The 21229-nt window shown below is 59.3% G+C and overlaps 2 protein-coding genes across 5 annotated transcripts in view; one reads left to right on the top strand and one right to left on the bottom strand.

Annotated features, from left to right (window-relative positions):
- The window catches only part of NIBAN2 (niban apoptosis regulator 2), a 53236-nt gene extending 35594 nt beyond the window's left edge, over positions 1–17642 (top strand). The window contains 13 exon segments of the mRNA XM_053908301.1: positions 2320–2448; positions 4333–4357; positions 4360–4437; positions 5700–5867; positions 10625–10740; positions 11267–11371; positions 11450–11612; positions 12923–13110; positions 13906–14061; positions 14563–14679; positions 14826–14933; positions 15056–15167; positions 15579–17642. Of these exon segments, the coding sequence (XP_053764276.1) occupies positions 2320–2448; positions 4333–4357; positions 4360–4437; positions 5700–5867; positions 10625–10740; positions 11267–11371; positions 11450–11612; positions 12923–13110; positions 13906–14061; positions 14563–14679; positions 14826–14933; positions 15056–15167; positions 15579–16162 (2049 nt within the window). The 3' untranslated portion in view covers positions 16163–17642.
- Positions 17643–19291: 1649 nt separating this feature from the next.
- LRSAM1 (leucine rich repeat and sterile alpha motif containing 1) overlaps positions 19292–21229 on the bottom strand; it is a 39690-nt gene continuing 37752 nt past the window's right edge. For 2 of the 4 annotated variants that reach the window (XM_019421074.2, XM_019421073.2), the window contains 2 exons: positions 21007–21155; positions 19292–20065 (listed from right to left, as the gene is read on the bottom strand). In XM_019421074.2, the coding sequence (XP_019276619.2) occupies positions 19940–20065; positions 21007–21155 (275 nt within the window). In that variant the 3' untranslated portion in view covers positions 19292–19939. Of the gene's footprint in view, positions 20066–21006; positions 21156–21229 lie in introns of those variants that run through there. The other 2 variants (XM_053908302.1, XR_008424350.1) reach the window with 2 other exon arrangements.

Here is a 21229-nt window from a genome sequence, read left to right as displayed (position 1 = left end):
GAGACACAGAATCCGAAACAGGCTCGGGGCTCTGAGCTGTCAGCACAGAGCCCGACGCGGGGCTCGAACTCACGGACCGCGAGATCATGATCTGAGCCGAGGTCGGCCGCTTAACCAACTGAGCCACCCAGGCGCCCCTCATGATAATATCTTAATAGAAATAATACTAATTGTCATAATAACATCAATTGTTTTTATTAGAAATAATACAGTAACAATGGTAATAGTAGTAAAAAAAGCAACAACCCAGAAATGATAAAAACGGCAGTTGTTTTGTGTGGGTGCAGCTCTTCTAGCTGGCACGGCCTCATTCTGAGGGGGTTATACTTCTGTCCACACCCATGACATGGGCTCAGGCTCAGAGAGGCAGAGCTGCTCGTCCAGGGCTCCCGTGGGACGGGCGGTGGAGCCGGCACTGGAGTCTGTGCTCTGACCGCTCCCCACCCATTGAAGATTCCCCTCGCAGCGCTGGAGAGCTTTGGAGAGTCCAAAATATTTCGCCTGGGGCTGTCAGGTTCCGTTTCATTTCCAGCAGGCCTTCCAATGGAAACACGACTCTGCCATTTGAAAGTCTTCAAAATAAAACCCAAACCCGCAAGTAGCCGCCCTTTACGGGCTGCCTCAGGATCTGGGGGTGGACTTGGGGGGCGAGGGGGCTGGGAAGGCCTCCCCAGGCCTCCCGCTGCCCCTGAGTCAGGGCTCCTGCCTCCAAACTGGAGGCCTGGGGTCTCACTAGCAAGGATCTTACTAGGGTGCCAGGAGAGCGGTCTGCTCTTTCTTTCTAGAAAAGATGGAGATTCGAGAGCTGGGTCGAGAGGAGGTCCCTGTCTATATATAGCCCACTGAGCACAGCTTTGTGACTTGGGCAAAGCCCACTGTGTGTGCGCATGGGGTGGGGGTGGGGGGCCGTGGTAGGGGGAACCATTTTCTTTTCCTGTAAATATTTTTATCCCCCGATAGGAAGCAGTTGAGGGGGTCCTATTGTTTGAGTACAATGGCCCTCATTTTCCAAGAGTGTTTTGGCATTTCCCCTTGAAGAGTAGCGGATAGGTTGCTGGGAAGAGGGGGCCCCTGTGAAGAGGCAGGGCCTCGGGGGCCACAGCTTGGGACCAGGGCTTACACCTGGCTCCGGCTGCAGGGGGCGGCCCGAAGCCGAGCCAGGAAGCTGGGAAGGGTTAGGCACGTCAATAACACTTTCTCCTGTTATTACATAGGATACGTGTCTAGTTTTTGCAAAAGTCACCGTATTTATTGCAGAACAGATAGAAGCTGTTGCACCTCCGCCCGTCCAGGAGTCAGCCTGCTCCCTGTGGCCTCTGTATCTCCTTCCCTGGAGCTTCCTGGTGTGGGCTTGCTCAGGAAGCAAGCTCTCAGAGATGGCCACCCTCCCCCCTCCCCAAATCAGTCGGTCTGTGGAGCGGGGAGACTGACACAGACCGAGCCATCCTGACACTGGCTGCTGCGTATCTCGAGCTGAGCGGACTGCCCGTCAGGTGCCAACTGCCTGTGTGATCCTTGCACATGTCACATTCTTTGCAATACTTGGGATACCTAGGTGAAGTCAGTGCTGTCACTGCTCTCATTTACAGATGAGGAAACTGAGGCTCAAAAGAGGTGACGGGATAGGCCCGAAGTCGCACTGAGTCAGAGGTTGAAGTCAAAGTTGGGACTTTTCAGGAAGATCTGGGCGTTTCTAATGCCCACAATTGGTCATCGGTCTGCCAGGATGCAGGTCAAACATTGAACCCTCCAAATTGAGGTCCCTTCCAACCCCCTCCAAATCTGTGGAGTGCCATTTTGTTAGCTGACAGAGCTGGGGAGGCTCTCTGGAGCCACCTTGGCCAGGTTTTTGTTACCCTGAGCGGAACCTGAGGCCTAGAGCAGGAAAGAGACTTTCCCTGGCACTAGGGCCTTCACCGTACTGGCCTCCGGACATATGCCCTCCACGCTGCAGTGGGGGGTGCGTGGGTTAGCAGCCTGCATGGACTCCAGAGACCTATCCCAAGGTGAGCGTGCCTGTCTAGGGCCAGGACAGAGTGGGAGACCTTGGTCCTGGCTGGGCCCTGAAAGCTGCCTGGGTTCAAGTCCTGGCATCACTATGGCTCTGGGTGGACCTTGGGGAAGCCCCTTCATTGCCCTGAACTTCACTCTCCTTATCTGCCTCATGGGTAAGATGCAGCTTTGCCTCCAAGAGGAGGACTTGGGGGGATGTGCTCAGCAAGGGGTGAGCACGCTGTCCCCTTCTCAGGGGACCCCGTTTGCCCTGCTGGACGGTCGGGGGAAGCCACGCCTCACTCACTGCCCCGCCCCACCCCCTAGGTGCCGTTGGATGAGCGCATCATCTTCTCTGGGAACCTGTTCCAGTACCAGGAGGACAACAAGAAGTGGAGGAACCGCTTCAGTCTCGTGCCTCACAACTATGGGCTGGTGCTCTACGAGAACAAAGTGGTGAGCCCCCCCCTCCCCCCCGCCTCAGTGGCCCCCCCGAGTCTCGTGCCCTGCCCCTTCTCTGCAGCCTCCACCTCCAGCCTGCTTGTTCTGCTGGGTTCCCTCTAAACAGGTGTCCAGGTGCCCAGCTCTGGGGTCACCTTTCACTTTGCCTCCCCTGTAACCAACTCGCCACTAGCCCCTCCCCACCCTCCAGGTTGCCTCAAGTCCGTCCAATCCCTCCATTTCCGGGCCCTAGTCCCCCTCCCCGCCCCCTCTTCCTGGCTGGGCTCCCTGAAGCTCTTCAGACCTCTCCCATCCTTGCTCTTCAACAGCCACAAGAGTCTGGCCATTCCCTTTCCCCCGCCCCGCCCCCCCCACCCAGGGTTGTGGGTCCCATCTTTCCTTCCTGATTCCCTTGCCCGCCTTGCAGCCCCCTGCTCTGTACTGGGTGCGTAAGCATCCTGCTGATTGTTCCTTATCTTTGCCTTGAGCCCTTGGGTAAGCCCTACCTGTTTGAGCCACAGACCCAATTTCTACTACCAAACATTTTCTCCAAAGTAGCCAAAAGGACTGGCCCAGAGTGCCCTCTGTTCAAGGAAAATCAATGTTAAAGAAACGTAAACAGTGTGGGGGGAGCGGCCTCCTGATTGCCCAGGGCAGTGGTTCTCAAACTGATAGCTTGAATCAGAATCACCTGGGAGGCTTGTTGAACAGGTTGCTGGGCCTGCCCAGTTTGGTCTAGGTCTGAGTGGAGCTGAGAATTTGCATTTCTAACAAGTTCTCAGGTGATGCTGAATGGTGCTGATGACCTAGGACCACACTTTGCAAATCGGTGTCCCGGAGGCCCTGAGCCATTCTGAAGAAATGTGTTGGGGTAGTGACACCTAGTGGCCAGGTGCAGCATGGCAGCCCTGCTGTATGAGCTATGACCTCAGAACCACTTTTTACCCACCCTGGTGTATGAAAGCAGCGTCCAGACCTAATTCTCCTCCAAGGGGGCTTGTGTGGAGCTCAGAACCTAGGAATTTGGTGGACAGTTCAGGGTAATGATCAAAGACTCTGGACGGGGACAGACCAGGTTCATGTCCTAGGTCGGCTGTGTACCGGCTGTGTGAACTTGTGGCTACCGATGGTACTCGCCCTCTTGGATTGTGAGAATTTTGTGAAAGGAGGCTTGCATTGTCCTTAGCAGGGTGCCTGGTGTGTAATAAACACTCAGGCAGTGGTCGCCGCTGGTGACAGGGACGGCAGTGCCGGTCACGCTTACAGTGCCTGGTGGTGAGGCCCTGTGCTGATCCTATCACATGGATCATCTCAGTGCTCACACAGCCCTGTGGGGTAGGAGCTGCCCCTGTCCCGGTTTTATAGACCAGGGACCTAAAGCACAGGAGGTGAAGGAGCTTAGTGTCAGCATCACACAGACAGTGTTCAGTGGAGCCAGGATTTGAGCCCAGAGCCTGGATCCAGGTCACTACAACACGTGGTTTTTCTTTTCTTTTTTTCTTTTCAATATTTATGTATTTATTTATGTATTTATGTATGTATTTAGAAAGGGACAGAACAAGAATGCAAGTGAGGGAGGAGCAAAGAGAGAGAGGGAGAGAGAGAATCCCAAGCAGGCTCTCTCGCTGTCAGTGAGGAGCTGAGCGGACCTGAGCTGAAATCAAGAGTTGGGTGCTTAACGGACTGAGCCACCCAAGCGCCCCCTACACCATGTGGTTTCTAATCAGTGGGTGGGGCTCCTCCTCCTCTTCTCTCTCCCTCCTCCCCTTTTCCTTCCCCTCCTCCTCCCTGCCTCAGGCAGACAACACTGAGAGGGGCCCTGGAGCCAGACCTGGAAATGAGAGTTAGGCTTGGCCACGCTATAACCCTGAGGGACCATTCCTCTTGTCCCTTCCTCAGGCCTACGAGCGACAGGTCCCACCACGGCTGTCATCAACAGTGCAGGCTACAAAATCCTCACCTCTGTGGATCAGTACCTGGAGCTCGTCGGCAACTCCTTACCAGGTAAAGGACCCCCCATCCCAGGCCGAAATGCCTTGCTTAGGCCCAGGACATTGCCAGGGGGGAGGGCGGCCCTGATCCCAGAGCTCCTGTCCCGTATTTGCAGAATGGCCAGGCCTCAGCAGGGAGGCTGAGAGGGGGGTTTGCCTGAGGCCCGAGCGGGATTCAGTGGGACTGAACCATTGTCGCTCTCGCTCTGCCTGCCCACTTCCTGAGCCTTACAGTCACAACTATGCAGCGGGGGTTCCACTCTCTGCCCTTCCCACCTCCCTGAGGCCTTTTAATGCCCTGGAGAGGATGACCGAGGTGAACCTCTTTGTAAACTGTGGAGTCAGTACTGCATTTGCGAGGAGTTATTCTAGGCGTCCTGTTTCCACCCCACCCTGCCGGGGGACTCCCGGAAGCCTTACAGGAACACATCTGCCTCCCAGATGATCCCAGGGAAACCAAGGGGTGGGGGGGAGGAGGCTGATCTAGGGGGCAGTCTGTGCCCCCGCGTAGGGCTTGGGAGTACAGTGCCCCGTGTGGTTGAGGGCTCAGCTACAGCCCAGCATTCCTGGATTCCAGCCCCGACTCTGGCTTTGTGTTTTGTTGTGTCTTCTCCGGCAACTTGGCACCGAGAGGACTGACCTTGGGGTGTCGTGTAGACCCCTCGAGGTGCTGTGTACACCCAAGCCCCACCCGGGGACTCAGAGCCAAGGCGCAAAGAAGAACTGTCATTGTATGATTAACAGTGGGCAAGGCCCCAGCCGAGGACCACTTATCTCACTGGATCTCGAATATCCTTGCGGACAAAATGGGACAAAATGGAGAAAAATCTCCTTTTATTTATTTTCTGTCCCCCACCCCCAGACTTCCCCCCCCCCCCCTTGGACATTTAAGCCACACTTTGGCCTGCACGGCTGAAATTTGAAGGGAAACCCAAGAAGGTAATGCTCGGCCTTTGAGCCCGAGGGCTCTGACTCTGTGTTGTGTTTTCTGCACGGAGCGTAGAGCCTTCCCCAAGATGCGGCACCAGCTCTGAGAAATGAGTCTGCACAGACATCAAGGGGTTCTGAGGTCCCTTTAGCCAGGCTGTGGGGGATGCAGTGAGAAAAAAAAGGATGCTGCCTTCTTGCTGACTCACTGGTCAGCCCAGAACAGGCCAGCCCTCTCTGGGCTGGAGCCGGCAGCCCCTCGGAGCCAGGCCCAGGCATCTGCTGCCCGCCTCCCCCGGCAGACGGAAACTGCCGAGAGCAGCGGCTCAGGGGACCCTGTCTCCTCAGGGACCACATCAAAATCGGGCAGTGCCCCCATCCTCAAGTGCCCCACGCAGTTCCCGCTCATCCTGTGGCACCCTTCTGCACGGCACTACTACTTCTGCATGATGACGGAAGCGGAGCAGGACAAGTGGCATGCGGTCCTGCAGGACTGTATCCGGCACTGCAACAATGGTGAGACGCCAGCCGGCCCTGGGGTGGCGGGGGGGGGGGGGGGGGGGGGGGGGGGGGGGGCCTCGGCGCTGAGTGGCGACACCTAGTGGCCGAGTGTGGTGCGGCAACCCTGCTCTACTAGCTGTTGCAAGTATCCGGCTCGGGGCTGTAGGAGGCCACTGCGATGTTGCCCTTTAACCTTCTTCCTTGAAGAAAACAGTTCTCTGCTACTCGGTGGGGGGGGGGAATATTTGGGGAAACTGTTCTCAGAGGGGTATGATTATTGAGCCCTTGGACCCTGGGTCACAGAGTAGCAATCTCGATTCTGCCTCTTTCTAGCAACGGGACTCGGAGCCTGTATAAAATGAGATAATAATCCCTCCTGAGTCTTAGGGTGTTTGTAAGGAATCACAGTGAGAGTCCACCTGATGCTTGGTGAGGACTTATTTAATTAAAAAAAAACTTTATTTTACTTTTTTTTTTTAAAGCTTATTTTGAGAGAGTACACTGTGTGTGGGAGGGGCAGAGAGAGAGAGAGAGAGAGAGAGAGAGAATTCTAAGCAGGCTCTGCACTCTCAGCACAGAGCCCGATGTGGGGCTTGATCTCTTGAACTGTGAGATCATGACCTGAGCCGAGATCAAGAGTCGGACACTTAACCAGCTGAGCCACCCAGGGGCCCCTAAAAAGATTTTATTTTTAAGCAATATCTACACCCAACATGGGGCCTGAACCCACAACCCCAAGAGTCGCACACTTCACCGACTGAGCCAGCCAGGCACCCCATGACTTTTTTTTAATCGTATCATTTCTTACCTCACCCCTCACCGGTAGGGTAGCCTAGAAGTTCATGTCCTTCCTCGGGGCCTCAGGGTTCTCTTCTGTCAAGTTATGAGCTCTCTTTCTGCTCACTCATTGACTCAGCATTTTTGTGTCTGGGCACTGAGGACCCAGCAAGGGGGCAAGACTCGGTTCCTGCCCCTGTGCTTCTGGTGGTCTGGCCGGGGAGACAGATGTTAAACAGGAGCAGCTGCCTGGGGTGCTGGGTGGAAGCCTGGAGCGCGTGTGTGTCCTGGAGGGGGCTGCCCCTGTGTGTGCACAGAGGGTGGGCTAGCAGAGGCTGTGTGCGCCCTTGAGGTCACAGTTCAGCCGAGACCCGAAGGGCGAATGGTCCTTGGGTGAGGGGAGGAGTGGAGGGAGGGAGGAGTGTTCTAGCCTTGAGCCCAGAGGCAGGAAAACAGTCTAGAGGAGGAACTGCTTGAGGCCCTGCAAGTGTGGGAGGGTGACCCCAAGTGCTGGCAGGGGCACTGGGCCAGGTCAGGAGGGCCCTTCAGGGCTCTGGAGCTTGATCAAAATAGGGACAGTGGGGCACTGAGGGTCTTTCTGCCTGTGGCGCAGGAATGGCCTGTGCTGGTTGTTCCCGACTTCCTCCTGATGACCTGGCCTGGGGCAGTGGGGGGAGGGAGCCACCGCCCCCACCCTCCCTGCTCCTGCCCACCTCGCAGTGTGGGCACTCACGCCTGGAGGCCAGGCTGCTGTGGTGACTCGGCTCGCCCCACCCATCCTTTCAGAGCCACCTCTGGTCTGGAATCTGTGAGGTGGGAGGAACCAGGTCTTCAGTCAGGCCAACGGCTGTCACCTGGGCCAGGCCCGGCCGCCCACAAAAGGCCTCCTGTTCCCAGATCCCTGGGGGCTGCTGGGCCAGGGCTGGGCGGAGGCCATCTGGGCTCTGGCCGCCTGGCCTGGGTACCGGCCCCGCTCCTCCCTTCTTCCTCCCTCCCCTCAGCCCCGGCCCGGCTCTGCCCTCTCCAGGTTTCTAGGGCTAATGGCTGACCTGGCAGGGCTACTCCAGGCCAGGTCCGGGGTGGGCTCCCCACGTGTACAATGTGAGGATGACAGGTTCGAGCTTTGTGGGATCGCTGGGAGACCTAAATGCGCTGGTTTGGGCAGAGCTCTTGACCCCGGGCCGGGCACCGTGCAGAGAGCTCGCCAGGGAGGCTGAGGGAAGCCCCGTGGGTGCGGGTGCTGTGGGTGGAAGGGGGTGGGAAAGAAGGGGCATCCTGTGGCTGGTTTTAGAGAAGCCTTCCCTCCGCCCTGAGGACTGTGGGAAAGTTCTCTGCTTCCTCCAGCGTGGAGGCAGGGCCTGGAATTGCTCACTCGGGGGCTGCCAGGAAGTGGGGGTGGGGGGGGTGGGGAAGGAGGCCAAGCTGGGGGGACGCCAGCCCGTCCCAAGGCCCCCCTCACATCCTGCATTCCTGGAGCAGCTGGGGGTGGCAAGAGGCAGCTGGGGCACGGAGCTGAGCCCTCAGGGTGGGCCTGGGCTGCAGAGGTCAAGGCCTCTTCCTGTCTGACTGCCACCCCCCTTCGCCTGCTGCCTGGGGCTGAGGAATGCAGCTTCCTTTCTCAGTCTGACCCTGAGGACCCCACAGGCAGGAAGTCGCCAGGTCTGGCTGGAGTCGGCTGGTCCTGTGTTAGAGCCCTAGGGCTGCCATTCCTTCCCTAGCTGTGTGTCCTCGAACCAGTAACTTGGTGTCTCTGAGCCTGTTTCCTCATCGGGAAAAGTGGGGCTGTTTGAGGATTGGATGAGGGAATGCGTGCGAGGTCTCGGCCCGGGGCTAGCGTCTCAGTCCACTTGGGCTGCCCTCACAAAGTGCCGCAGACTGGGTGGCTTAAACCACGGTTCGGGAGGCTGGAGGTCCCAAGGTCAAGGTAGCTTAGTCTTCTTCTGCGGCCTCTGCCTTTGACTTGCAGTGACTGTCTTCTCCTGTGTCTTCGCACAGTCCTCCCTCTGCCTGTGCACGCTTTGCATCCAAGTCCCTCTTCTAAGGACACCAGTCATGTTGGATCGGCACCCACTCTAATGGCCTCATTTTATCTTAATGACCTCTTTGAGGGCTGTATCACCAGATACAGTCACCTTCTGAAGTACTAAGGGGTTAGTTAGGTCTTTAACATAGCAGTCTGAGGGGGGACACAGCGCAGCCCCCCCTACCCTGTGACAGCCACACTGGGGGGGGGGGGTGGTGGGGGGGAAGGGCTCAGGACGGGGCCCCTCTCTTGTAGAAAACTCAGCAGCTCAGCGAGCAGAGATGTCCTAAGGGTCTGAGGCTGCACGTGTGGCCGCGAGAGCCAGGCCTGGGGCCTCGCAGCCTCCTTCCTGCCTCCCCAGCCTTCCATCGCCCCGTCCTGCCACCTGGAAAGCGGCCTGGCCTTGCCAACGCCCCTGGCTTGTCGTCTGTAAATGGAAATGCCCTCATGTGAGAGAGGTTGCATGTGACGCATGGCCCACATTTTCTAGGCAAACCCTGGTCTCTGGGAAACCGTGTCCTCCTGAGAGCCTGAGGGGAGGGGGTGTTCTCCCCCGGCCTCGTGGGCAGCACCCACCTCGGGCTCTGCGCGCACCCCAGCTCAACACCCCTGCTCTGTTCTGGTCGCACCTGCCTGATCTCCAGTCCCTGAAACGTACTGGGGAGACCCTCCTCCCTCCCCCATCCCAGACCAGGATGCCGTCCGCAGAGGTGGGGCTGCGCCCAGTTCCCACCGCTGAGACCCCCCCTGGACTCTGACAGTGACTCCTGTAGTCAGCCAGATGAGAGGGGGTCCTCCCCTCGAGAGGGGCTTTTTCTCTGCGGGAGTGACTCAGCCTGCAGTCATCGCCATGGGAGCTGGGGTTTCGGAGGCGCGCCTGCTGTTTCCCCTTCCTCGGCTCCGGCTCCGTGGACACAGCGGTTGGGGGCGTGCTGCCAGGGTGGCCGCCCGCTGCCTGGCTCCCGGTGCTTTACTGTATTCTTCCCCAAGTCGGATTTTGCAACTTCCTGCAGCTTGCCTCCCCAGCACCGGGTCTAGGGGGGCCGTGCCTTGTTCGCTGACCCACCTCATCAGCACCGGGAAGGTGGGCGCGATCATGTGGGGCCACCAATGGCACAGTAACAGTAACGCCACCAATAGCACAAATCCAGGACTGGTGTTTTCTAGTCAGACCCGGGCGCGGTGGGGAGCGAGGCCGACCCAGGGCAGCGGCTCACTGCGGCTGCCGGAGCCTCACGGTGGATGTGTGAGGCCAGGCCGGGTCCTTGTTCCCACTGTTCAGAAGAGGAAACTGAGGCCCTTAGGGTTCAATGATCTGGAACAAGAACTACGGCACAGGGACCAGAAATCCGCCCGTTGCCTGTTTTTGTAAATCCAGTTTTCCGGGCTCGTTGGTTTCCAGATCGTCTGTGGCTCCTTCCCCGCTGCCGTGGCAGCGCTGGGGAGTTAACGACAGAGCTCATCTGGCCCGCGAAGCTGAAAATATTTACTGGCTGGCCTCTTGCAGGGAAAGTTTGCGGGCCCTGATGTAGACAGGGGAGGGAGCAGACTGGAATGAGGACTCCTGGGTCCCTCTGACTCCCTCTCTGCTGTGCCGGCCACCTCTCCTGGCACGGGGTGGTGACCTCTGGGCCTGGCTCTGCCGCTCAGTGGCCTGACCTCGGAGCCTGCCCGTTGATCTGTCAAGTGGGGTTAAGGACAGTCTCGGGCGTGGTTGGGAAGGTTTAAGAAGATGAGCGTTCAACGGAGATTGCCTTGGTGCTGCTGGTGGAGGGTTATCATCGCTGTCGCTGTCATCGCAAATGCTACCATCACGGTTACTATGAGGGCAGTGGAGTTGCAGGTGGGGGTGTGCACGTGTGTGCACTTAGGGCGGGGGCGTTCGGGCAGTCAGTCCATTGGTCTTGGTGAAGGCCACTGGGCCATCCCACGGACTCCTCCCTCCCTCCCCCCCCCCCGCCCTCCTGAGCAGGCATCCCTGAGAACTCCAAGGTAGAGGGCCCTGCGTTCACGGACGCCATCCGCATGTACCGCCAGTCCAAGGAGCTGTACGGGACCTGGGAGATGCTGTGTGGGAACGAGGTGCAGGTGAGGAGACTGTGGAAGTCACCCTAAGGTCCAGAGGGTAGAGCCAAGCCCAGAGACTCTGGGCTCGGGGGGCCGCTCCTGGCTTGCAAGGAGACAATAAGACCATTTTGGACGGGTGGAGATACTTATTTGATCTGATCGCTTATAGATCACCTATCCTGAACCAGGTGCGGGTGCTGCTGCTCCTTAGTCTGGCTCTCTATCTAGCAGGAGAAGCAGACATTTGACAAAGAAACATACATACTTCTGTGTGCAAGTGAGGGGGAAGGGGTGTGGTATTCCAGACAGGGAGGCAGCGTGTGCAAAGGCCCTGAGGTGGGATCCCGATGCCGAGGGTTCCGTAGGTCCCTCAAGCAGGTAAGTTGGGACCTGGTGGAATGATGCTCAGGAGAGAGGCCAGTGGAGACGTGAAGCCAAGGTCAAGCCCAGAGGTGGGGCTGGAGTGGCCAGCCTGTGGAACGTGGAGGGGCACCCACCATCTGGACATGCTCCAACCCCTGCCCCGGCTTGTGGCTCCCGGTCCTAGATCCTGAGCAACCTGGTGATGGAGGAGCTGGGCCCTGAGCTGAAGGCAGAGCTCGCCCCGCGGCTGAAGGGGAAACCGCAGGAGCGACAGCGGCAGTGGATCCAGGTAGGTGGGTGTGGGTGTGGAGGCGGGGGTCCCGGACCCGCCTGGCACCCTCACGCTGACTCGCGGCACTGCCCCCAGATCTCAGACGCTGTGTACCGCATGGTGTACGAGCAGGCCAAGGCACGCTTTGAGGCGGTGCTGTCCAAGCTGCAGCTGGCCCGGCCAGCCATGGAGGCGGCCATCCGCACGGACATGGACCAGATCATCACCTCCAAGGAGCACCTGGCCAGCAAGATCCGAGGTAGGCAGCCAGCTGCTGTGCCTCAGGGGCCGGGGCGGGCCGCCTGTCTGTGCCACCGACCCGTGTACTTTTCACGCTAGTGACTTGATTCAATGGTCATTTAAAAAAAAAATTTTTTTTTTATTTTTGAGAGAGAGAATGTACATGCTCATGCGAGTGGGGGAGGGCAGAGAGAGAGAGGAGGACTGAGGATCCAAAGCAAGCTCTGCGCTGACAGCAGAGAGCCTGACGCAGGGCTCGAACTCACAAAACGGTGAGATCGTGGCCTGAGCCGAAGTGAGACGCTTAACCGACTGAGCCACCCAGGCATCCCATCGATGGTCATTTTTAAAAATGAAATCAAATCTGGGCCGTTGTTCTTCCGACCCCTGGGAGTTGTCCTGTGGCTATTTCTGCAAACCCAGACCTGGAAGATGTAAATTTTGTCAAGGAAGTTCAAGCCTTTTGCTCATCTATGGTCACAGACTTGACCCTGGGGTTAGTATAGGCATCAGTTTAACTGTAATGATTCACTTTGATCACGTCTCACTTTTCGGGGTCTGTTCCAGGCCCCTCCCCCCTCCCCCCCCCCCCACACACACACATTGGCTGTGTGCGGTTTCAGGGCTGGTCCATTGCCTGAGGACTACGCTCTCCTACCTGTGTTCGTTGTGAGCCGGATGGAACACTGAGAGCTGACATTTATCTTGGGCAACAAACCATCAGCCAGCCAGAGAGAGGGACATCAAAACACGCCCTGGGTGCAAATGGAGCTGGTCATGCCCCCGAGCAAGCAGACTTTTACATGGTGGTGCAGACCCAGGCACACCGGCCCCGTGTGTGAAAAACCCAGAGGCTCGCTGAATCTGCCAAAGTGTTTTTTGTTTTGTTAAAGCAGTAAGATGGCTAGAGAGGGGTTTCTTTCCACCTCAAGCGAAGCAGAACGCTGACCCATCTGGACTAGCAGTTGTAGTTTCTTGCCATCAGAGTTTTAGAAAGATCAGGGTCCGATTTCAGAATCCCCTGTTGTTTAAAATTTTTTATTTTTGAGAGCGCGCGAGTCGGGGCAGAGGGAGGACAGAGGCCCCTCAGCAGGCTCCAGGCTCTGAGCTGACAGCAGAGCCCGATGCGGGGCCCCAGCTCACAAAGAGCCAAAGTCGGACGCTCAACCGACTGAGCCACCCAGACGCCCTTCCCGTTTTTGGTGCATGTACCTACAAATCATTCAGTTTGCTGATGTCACTAGTGGTTTTCTTTAAAAGCTTGGGCTCCAGGTGGCTGGGGGTGTCCCCCGGCGGTGCCCTCAGCTCACCTGCTCCCTCTGGGTGCAGCCTTCATCCTCCCCAAGGCAGAGGTGTGCGTCCGAAACCACGTCCAGCCCTACATCCCGTCCATCCTGGAGGCCCTGATGGTGCCCACCAGCCAGGGCTTCACCGAGGTGCGGGATGTCTTCTTCAAAGAGGTGACGGACATGAACCTGAATGTCATCAACGAGGGCGGTGCTGACAAGCTGGGTGAGGTGAGGCCAGGCCCCTGCCCGGTGGGGGTGGGGTGGGGGGGGAGGGCCTGCTGGGCGTGGGTCTGCTCTGCCCCTGCCAGGCTCTCCTGCGATCCAGGGCATAACTTGTCACCAGAGGGGCTGCTGGACACCCGGAGGGCTGAGGGTGTGAGAAACGGGGGGCAGCACTCAGAGAAAAAGGGGATCACTGACCCCCTCCACCAGGCTTTATAAACCAAGTAGGTTCCTGAAGTATCAAAGGACTTAACCGAGAGGGAAGGAGAAGGGGAGGGAGAGAGGGAAGGAGAAGTGAGCTTCTGCCGGGAGGCAGAACAACTTACATGCCTTTTCACGTACCCCAACATGGGGGCCGGCCCATCTCTCTCACTTCTCAGTCACCTGGTTCTCAGGGTGCACATCCTTCTATATCTGATCCCATAACCTTTGCTCTCCTCTTTCACACCCTGGACTGAGGGGTCCACAGACAGCAAGAATCCTAGAAATTGAGAACCAGAAAGGACCTTAGAGATCATGAGACGCTATCTCCTAATTTTGAGGCTGAGGCTCAGAGCCGCTGAGCGACTTGCCTGAGGCCACCTGGTGCCCCAGAAGCGATGAGAGCCTCCCTGCTGGCACCAGGCTGCGGGGCCTTGCTCCGGCCTTCGTTCCCTGGGCTCCCCCAGCTCACCCTGCCGCCACCCCCTGCAGGCGGCCAGTGCCTGGAGCCCCAGCGCCCGGGCAGGGTGTGGGTCTGCAGGGACTGCCCCCGCCCCGGCGGCCCCTGCTCAGGTCCCACGCATCCCTGCTTCCCTGCAGTACATGGAGAAGCTGTCCCAGCTGGCGTCCCACCCCCTCAAGATGCAGAGCTGCTATGAGAAGATGGAGCCACTGCGGCTTGACGGGCTGCAGCAGCGTTTCGATGTGTCCAGCACGGCCGTGTTCAAGCAGCGAGCCCAGATCCACATGCGAGAGGTGGGCCCGGAGCACCCCCCCTCCCCCCCGCTCCATGCCCATTACCCACCTTCCACCGGCCCAGTGTAGGCCCCTACCCCGGGCCTTAGGCCCTAGCCCCCGTGCAGCCCCTGGAATGCTCACTCCTGCTCCGGCCTCTTGGGCGCTCCCGTCTGCTGGGACGTACGTTCCTCTGGCTGATCTGGCCTCCTCTTTTAGGTCTCTACCTGGAGACCCCTTCCTCCGGGAGGCCCTCCTTACTCCCCAAGTCCCTTCCTGCAGGGCCCAGGATCTCTGCTTTCTCGAGGCAGGGACTGGCCCGGTGCCTGGCATTTTATGCCAGTGCAGAGTAGACATTCGGGAAAGATGTGGGTGAACGAGGGAATGAGCACCCAGGCCGCCCCTGTGCCTCCCTGGCAGGCCTGGTGGGGGCTGGCTGAGGAGCCCCCCCTCCCCGACGCGTGCAGGAAGGGGGCCGTGCTCCTTCCGGGGCCTTGACGCACCCCATGGTGTGCCCCGCAGCAAATGGACAATGCCGTGTACACCTTCGAGACCCTCCTGCACCAGGAGCTGGGGAAGGGTCCCACCAAGGAGGAGCTGTGCAAGTCCATCCAGCGGATCCTGGAGCGCGTGCTCAAGGTGAGGCCGGGCCCCTGGGCCGGTACCAGGATGGCTGCCCCTGGGGGAGGCACCACAGACCCCTGCCCCCACGGAGGAGGAGGAGGAGGAGGGCAAGGCTCAGGTCAGACCTAGCGACCCCGCCCCTGGCCCCTCTGTCCTGCCAGAAATACGACTACGATAGTAGCTCGGTGCGGAAGCGATTCTTCCGGGAGGCGCTGTTGCAGATCACCATCCCCTTCCTGCTCAAGAAGCTGGCGCCCACGTGCAAGTCGGTGAGCCCCCCGCCCCGGCCAAACCTGCCGCGGCCCCCCGCGCACAGCCCCCTCCGCGGTCCCCAAGCCCAGGGCGGGCCTGACCACCCCCTGCTCTGTCCCTGCCCACCCCGCCGCCGCAGGAGCTGCCCCGGTTCCAGGAGCTGATCTTCGAGGACTTTGCCAGGTTCATCCTAGTGGAGAACACGTACGAGGAGGTGGTGTTGCAGACGGTGATGAAGGACATCCTGCAGGGTATGGGAGGGCCGGCACCGTGCCGGGTGGGGACTGTCACTGCCCGGGGGCTGGTAGACAGGGCTGCTGAGAGGTCTTCCTGCAAGGATGGCGAGACAGGCCTGGGGGTTGGGTCAGGCACGCGGTGGGGACGTAGGAGGGTAGACTTGCTTCTCTGGGCCTTAGTGTCCTCTCAGGTCTTTGGTACGAGGGACAGGCTGACACGGTGGTTACCAGCCCGGTAACCACTACTCCTCACCAGCAGTGAGGCCTGGCCGGGTGGAGGGGCAGTTCCCAATCATGACCCCAGGTCTGGCTGTCGGGAGGCCTGGAGGGGATGACATGGGTCATATTTGGGCGCAGTGTAGGAGGTGGTGGCGGCGGCCGTGGAACCCGTGGTAAATGTCCCGACCCCCCTCTTGGGTTCCGCAGCTGTGAAGGAGGCCGCTGTGCAGAGGAAACACAACCTGTACCGGGACAGCATGGTCATGCACAATAGTGACCCCAACTTGCACCTGCTGGCGGAGGGTGCACCCATCGACTGGGGTGAGGAGTATGGTGGCAGTGGTGGGGACAGTGGCAGCCCCAGCATCCCGGAAGCAGCCCCGCTCTCGGAAAAGCGACGGCGTGCCAAGCAGGTGGTGTCCGTGGTCCAGGACGAGGAGGCAGGGCTGCCTTTTGAGGCTGGCTCGGAGCCACTATCACCTGCGTCCCCGGACAGTGTCACCGAGCTGCGCGGTCTGCTGGCCCGGGATCTGCGGGCTGAGAGCCCCCCGCCGGCTGGCCCTCTGCTCAACGGGGCCCCCTCCCAAGAGGGCCCCCAGCCCGTGGCAGCCCCTGAGGCCTCCTCGCCGCCAGCCTCGCCCCTTCGGCAACCCCCTCCTGGAAAAGCTGCGGACCTTGAGCCCCCCAAACCTAGTGACCAGGAGACTGGGGAGCAGGTATCCAGCCCTGGTGGCCGCCCCCCCATCCACACCACCACCGAGGACAGCGCAGGGGTACAGACTGAGTTCTAGGCCGGTCGCCCCTGAGCTTCTGCTGGACATGGGTCACCCCCTCCAAGGCACAGGCAGGCTTGGCTCTAGGCAGGGAGCCCCGGGTCTGTGCCTTGGGGTGGAGGTCGGTGGGGCCATTGTGGCACCTCTGGGGCTGGGCAGGGGTGGCCCACCTGAGTCACTTTATTGGGTTTGGTCACACTTTGCTCCTGTTTTCTCTTCTGTGGCATGATCTTGGGCTTCCTGCTTGTGCTGGAAGCTGAGCACAGCTGAGGTGTACCCAGTGATCACTGATTCCCTGGGTCCTCCTCTCCTGCCTTTTATGGCCTCGGTTTCCCTCCCGGGTCTTGCCAGCCTTCTCAGAAAGATGGAGGTAGAGTGGTTGCTTGTTGTGTTACTTGGCCACTGGCTTCTCTCCCTTCTCACCAAGGGCTTTATCAGAACCAGGACCAGGGAGCACTGGGGGCCCCAGTGTCCTCCTCAATCCAGGCTGGGGCCTGAGAGGCCAGTTTGGGAGGGGACACGGGCCTTGTTTTCCATGCTCTGGGTGAGGGGAGGTGCAAGGAGGGGTCTTCCGGCTGTAGCCAGGCTGGGGCTGCTGGGTTGAGGGGTATGCCTCATGGAGGAGGAGGGGTGAGGCCGCTTGGATTGGAATGAGAAAGGCCCAGAATGTGCTGGTCTGTGGAGAGGAAGTGTCTCAAGGGAGGGAAGAGAGGGTCTGTGGGGAAGTATTGCTGGGAATGTCTTCAAGGCAGGCTGAGGCAGCAGAGGGAAGGCTGCTGGAAGTGGAGTAGGCTTCTGCACCACCCCCCCCCACCCCGGCACTTAGCCTATCTCCTGTCTATTGGCAGCCAGCCTCCCGGAGTCCCTCTGTCCCCCTTGCCTGTCTCGGCCACATGCTGCGGGTGGGATGGAGGGGAGCGTGGCCGTGTGCTCGGAGACGGGGTCTGCGGGGTGGGGATGGAGATTCATCTGTGGGCCACCCCCAAGGTACACATTGTCCACCAGGGGAGCCGAGTACAGCTCCCCAAGGCGCCGCCGGTGGCCCCTCTGAGGATTTGGGGTCAGGCTGTGGCTTGGCCGTTGTTGCCTCCAAGTCACCGCACCTGAAAATTCCCTTCTCAGATGCGCTCCTTCCACAGCGGCTTGTTCCTGGGGGTGAAGGTCTAGCCGAGGTAACTCCACCCTGGCAGCCCTGTCCCCAGGGACCAGGACTTCCTGTCCGCCCCAGCGCCCTCCTCCGCCCCGCACCCTCCGTCCCCTTCCTAGGGCAGGGGCTTCAGACCCATGGGACATACGGTGGTGGCTGGTGTTCAGGGCCCCCTTGGTCCCCCCCAGCCGGACTCTCCAGTGCCTCACTAACCTTCTGCCATCTCGTTCATGTGTTCAGATGCTCTCCTCTAGTGCCTTGGGGTTTTCTCAGTCGTCATTCCCAGATATTGTACTGAAAATATTATGCAAACTGGTTAAGCTTTACTAATCAATAAATGATTTAAAGCCAGTGGCCTGTGTGCGTGGTGCCAGCAGGAGGAGACCGGGGCTGGGCCTGTCCCACAGCAGCAGTGTGCCCTGGCTTTCTGGGCTCAGTCCGAGTGCCTGTGTTACCCCATCTTAGAGGAAACCGGCCCCGAGAGAAGGCGTGCAGGGCATGTAGGTGACCGGCCTGTCGGCAGCTCGGCTGAGCCAGATTGGTGCGGGGTGCTCCTCGGGTAGCCCCTGGCGATGGTGAGGCCAAGGGGGATGGCAGCAGCTTGCAGGCCATGTGGCCCTGGGGCGTGCACAGTGGGGGTTGGCCCCTGGGCTCAAGCTGGATCCACAGATCCAAACAGCAGTGTTGGTCCTCAAGACTCTTCGCACAGCCTTTACCGAGCACTTACTGTGGTGTGTGCGCTTTCTGTGCAGGACCAGGAGCCCCAGAGCCACTCCGGGAGGGGGGTGTCCTCATTACCATTTCACCACCATGTAAACTGAAGCCCAGGAAGGTGTGAACCCTTGGTGGAGGTTATGGAGCACGGGACACACCCCCTGGCTTCCCTGGTGCCAGCCTGTCCACGGCGGTCTGTGGCTGAGGGCTGGTCAACGGGGCTGGGGTGAGAAACAGCAGGGACTATGGGGGCAGCGACCAGAGATTCAAGTGCAGTCTTGCTGTTGTCCTTGGCAAGGCACCACGCTCAGCCTCAGGCTCCTCATCTATAAAAGGAGGGGGCGGTCCTAAAATTCCTTTCTCCCAGGGCCTAGTGAGGGGTCCAGGTGGTTCGGAAAACACTGTGCCCTAAGTAGCCCTGCCCACCCAGGTCTCAGTCTCCCCTCTTGGCCAAGGTGAGGCCAAGTCTGGGGCAGAGGGAGCCACCAAAGCTCCCCAGGTCCTGGGTGGGAGGGGATAGGGTATGGGAGGAGGCCCCAGCTCTTGCCTGGAAAACAGAACTCACAGAGGGCTTCGTCCTATCCTGTTTCAGTCCACAGGACCTAACGAGGCAGGGAAACAGGCCTAGGGGAGACAGGGCTCTGCCACCTCAGGGCTTCCAGGATTGCACCTGGGTGCCCCCTGGTGGCCACTGGCCTGCATCTGGGCCCCATCGTGTCCCACGCTTAACGCATGGGGAAAGGAGTCTTGGAAGGCCGGCCAGGGTTAGGGGTAGCTGGAGGCAGAGCCCAGGTACCCTAATCAGACCCACCTCTAGCTCAAAGAAAGCTGTCCTCGGTTCAAAACCATCTACCAGAAAATGCACAATAAATGTGCAGCTCTACAGCAAGTACAGGTACATGGCTCCTTCTAAAATTGTACAATGAACAACTTGCACAACTGCACGGGTTTGGGAATCAAACCTCTGGCAGGCTCCAGATCCAGCACTGCCCCGTCCCAGCTGCCAGGCACTGGGCATTCAGCAGCCTCTGCTTCCACTCTCTTATGCCCCTGCTTCCCCCCAGCCCCCCACCGCTGTCCCGCCAACCTGCTCCGGCTGACCCTCCCTGTGCCCTTCTGAGCCCAGTCTGTCTGTCCACCTGTAATGAGGGGAATTTTGTTTAACTTTGCATTTGAGAATGCCTGTACCTCCTGCCTCCTTTTGCCTGACTGAGGTAAACCCGCCCCCAGCCCGGACCTTGCCACCTCCCCTCCCCGGGCTCCTGGGGGCCCCAGTGATGACACGGAAGGAGCAGGCTGGAGGGGGATTTATTGACATTCCTGCTTTGGGTCTGCAAGCTGGTTGCCTGCCTGTGAGGTGAGATGGGGTGGGGTGGGGTGGGGGAGGGGTGGCTAGGAGGTGCACATCTGTACAGCAGGGGGACCCAGAGGGGGAGGCGAGGAGGGACCAGTGTCACTTGTGGCACAAGGCCTACACTGGACAACCTGAGGACGGCCCAGAGTGGTCCACGGCGACACCACACACCAGCTCTACCCCCGGCCTCCCCCACTTCTGGGTCGGGGCCCTCCTTCACTCCCAGCACCCACCGCGAGGGACGGCGCTGTCCAAGTTACCCTGCAGAGGACCCTCCTGCCGAGGACCCCGGGGCTCCTGGAGGGGCGGGGACCGGCACAGAGGGCTGGCAAGCGCAGAGGCCAGGACACGCAGTCTCTTGCTCAGACGGAGGCTTCTCCAAACCCTAGACCCTGTCCTCAGGCCGCGAGTCCTCCCTTCCTCCACAGCGTTCACACCGGCCGCATCAGGGTCTGGAACGCTCCGCCGCCCTCCGGCCCCGGTGTGCGTGGAGGGGCGGGGCGGGGGGCACCTCCAGGCTGTGAGACGAGGGCCCAGGGCAGAGGGGAGCTGCACGGGTCTGTCCGGAGCAGGCGGCGGCTCAGCCGCTGTGGTAGATGCGGAGGCGCTGCACGATCTCCTGGCGGCACAGCGGGCAGGTGCGCAGTGGCTGGCAGCACTGCTGGCAGCAGCAGACGTGGCCGCAATTGAGGAAGATCATCTGGGCCTGAGGAGGGAGCGGGAGCGTCTGGGTCCTGCCCGGCCTGTTCCTGGAGGCTGGGCAACCTCCCCCCGCCCCGCTGTCCTTTACCGGAAGCATCTGATACCACCCGATAGCGCCACGTGATGGTGGTCATCACCCGCCACCAATCCTGGACCCTCCGTGCCCTCCGACAGCTACACGGGAGGCCACATGGCGTCTCACCAGCCCTGCCCCTTGGACGCGTAGACTGTCTTAATTGTTGCCTTTTTGTATCCTGATCAGCCCCTCGGTCTACAAACTACTCCCAACAGCATGGAACGGAAGCCTCGTAAGCATGCTTGCGCTTTGTTTCGGCATTTCCTCTTTTTAGGATTTATCCTGAGGAAATAATCAACTCCGTTCAAGGCTATTTGGTACAGCAGGGTTTGCAGGAAGAAACGTGGGGCCCAAAAGCAGGGGTTTGGTTCCATTTATCACCAACACCTCCCTACACATCATGCCATTCCCCGGTCTGTAAAGACCGTGGAGTAATTCAACTGCTAACATGCTTGCTTCTTTTAAGTAGGATCGCACTGCGGAGGGAGGGGAGATTTTATACGCTATGTTAATTTTTACAATAAGCATTAATTTGTTATAGATTTTTAAAGACAGCTTTTTAAAAGCCTCTTCAGAGAAAATTGTGCTGTGAATATTTAAGGACATGGGAAATTTTTCTTAAGTAGGGGGGAAAAGCCCCCTCTTTCAAAAAAAGAAAATAAACCCCAGAAAATGCTCATATTTGGGTCATAGGATCACGGTAATTTCCTGTATTTTTTGCTTTCCTGGATTTCCCAAAGCTTCTAATGAATACAATACACTTCTACCAATGAAAAAAAGTGTCTAGAAAGAACACGAGTCTGGAAAGGCTCAGGATGGGTGCCGGCCCGGCTGGTGCGTGGGGGGAGGGGCTGCTGCCCCAGACTCACCTCCTGTTCCAGGCACACGACACACTCTGAAGTCGGCACCTCCAGCTCTGCCGGGGGAGCAGACGGGCTCACGGACTCAGGCAGCTCCTCGGGGGCGGTGGGCACCTCCATGGCCCCAGGGACCTCACCCTTGGGTGGGTTCAGTGGCTCTGTGAGGACCAGAGGGATAGGCTGAGCCAGGGTCATGGCCCAGTGATCCCAACCCCACAGGGGGTCCCCTCGC

This window comes from Panthera pardus, unplaced genomic scaffold, assembly GCF_024362965.1.
Source record: "Panthera pardus isolate Hobbes unplaced genomic scaffold, ASM2436296v1 HiC_scaffold_20, whole genome shotgun sequence".
Lineage (NCBI taxonomy): Eukaryota > Metazoa > Chordata > Mammalia > Carnivora > Felidae > Panthera > Panthera pardus.
The sequence above is the reverse complement of the archived record's forward strand: the minus strand, read 5'-3'. Positions and strand labels throughout refer to the sequence as shown.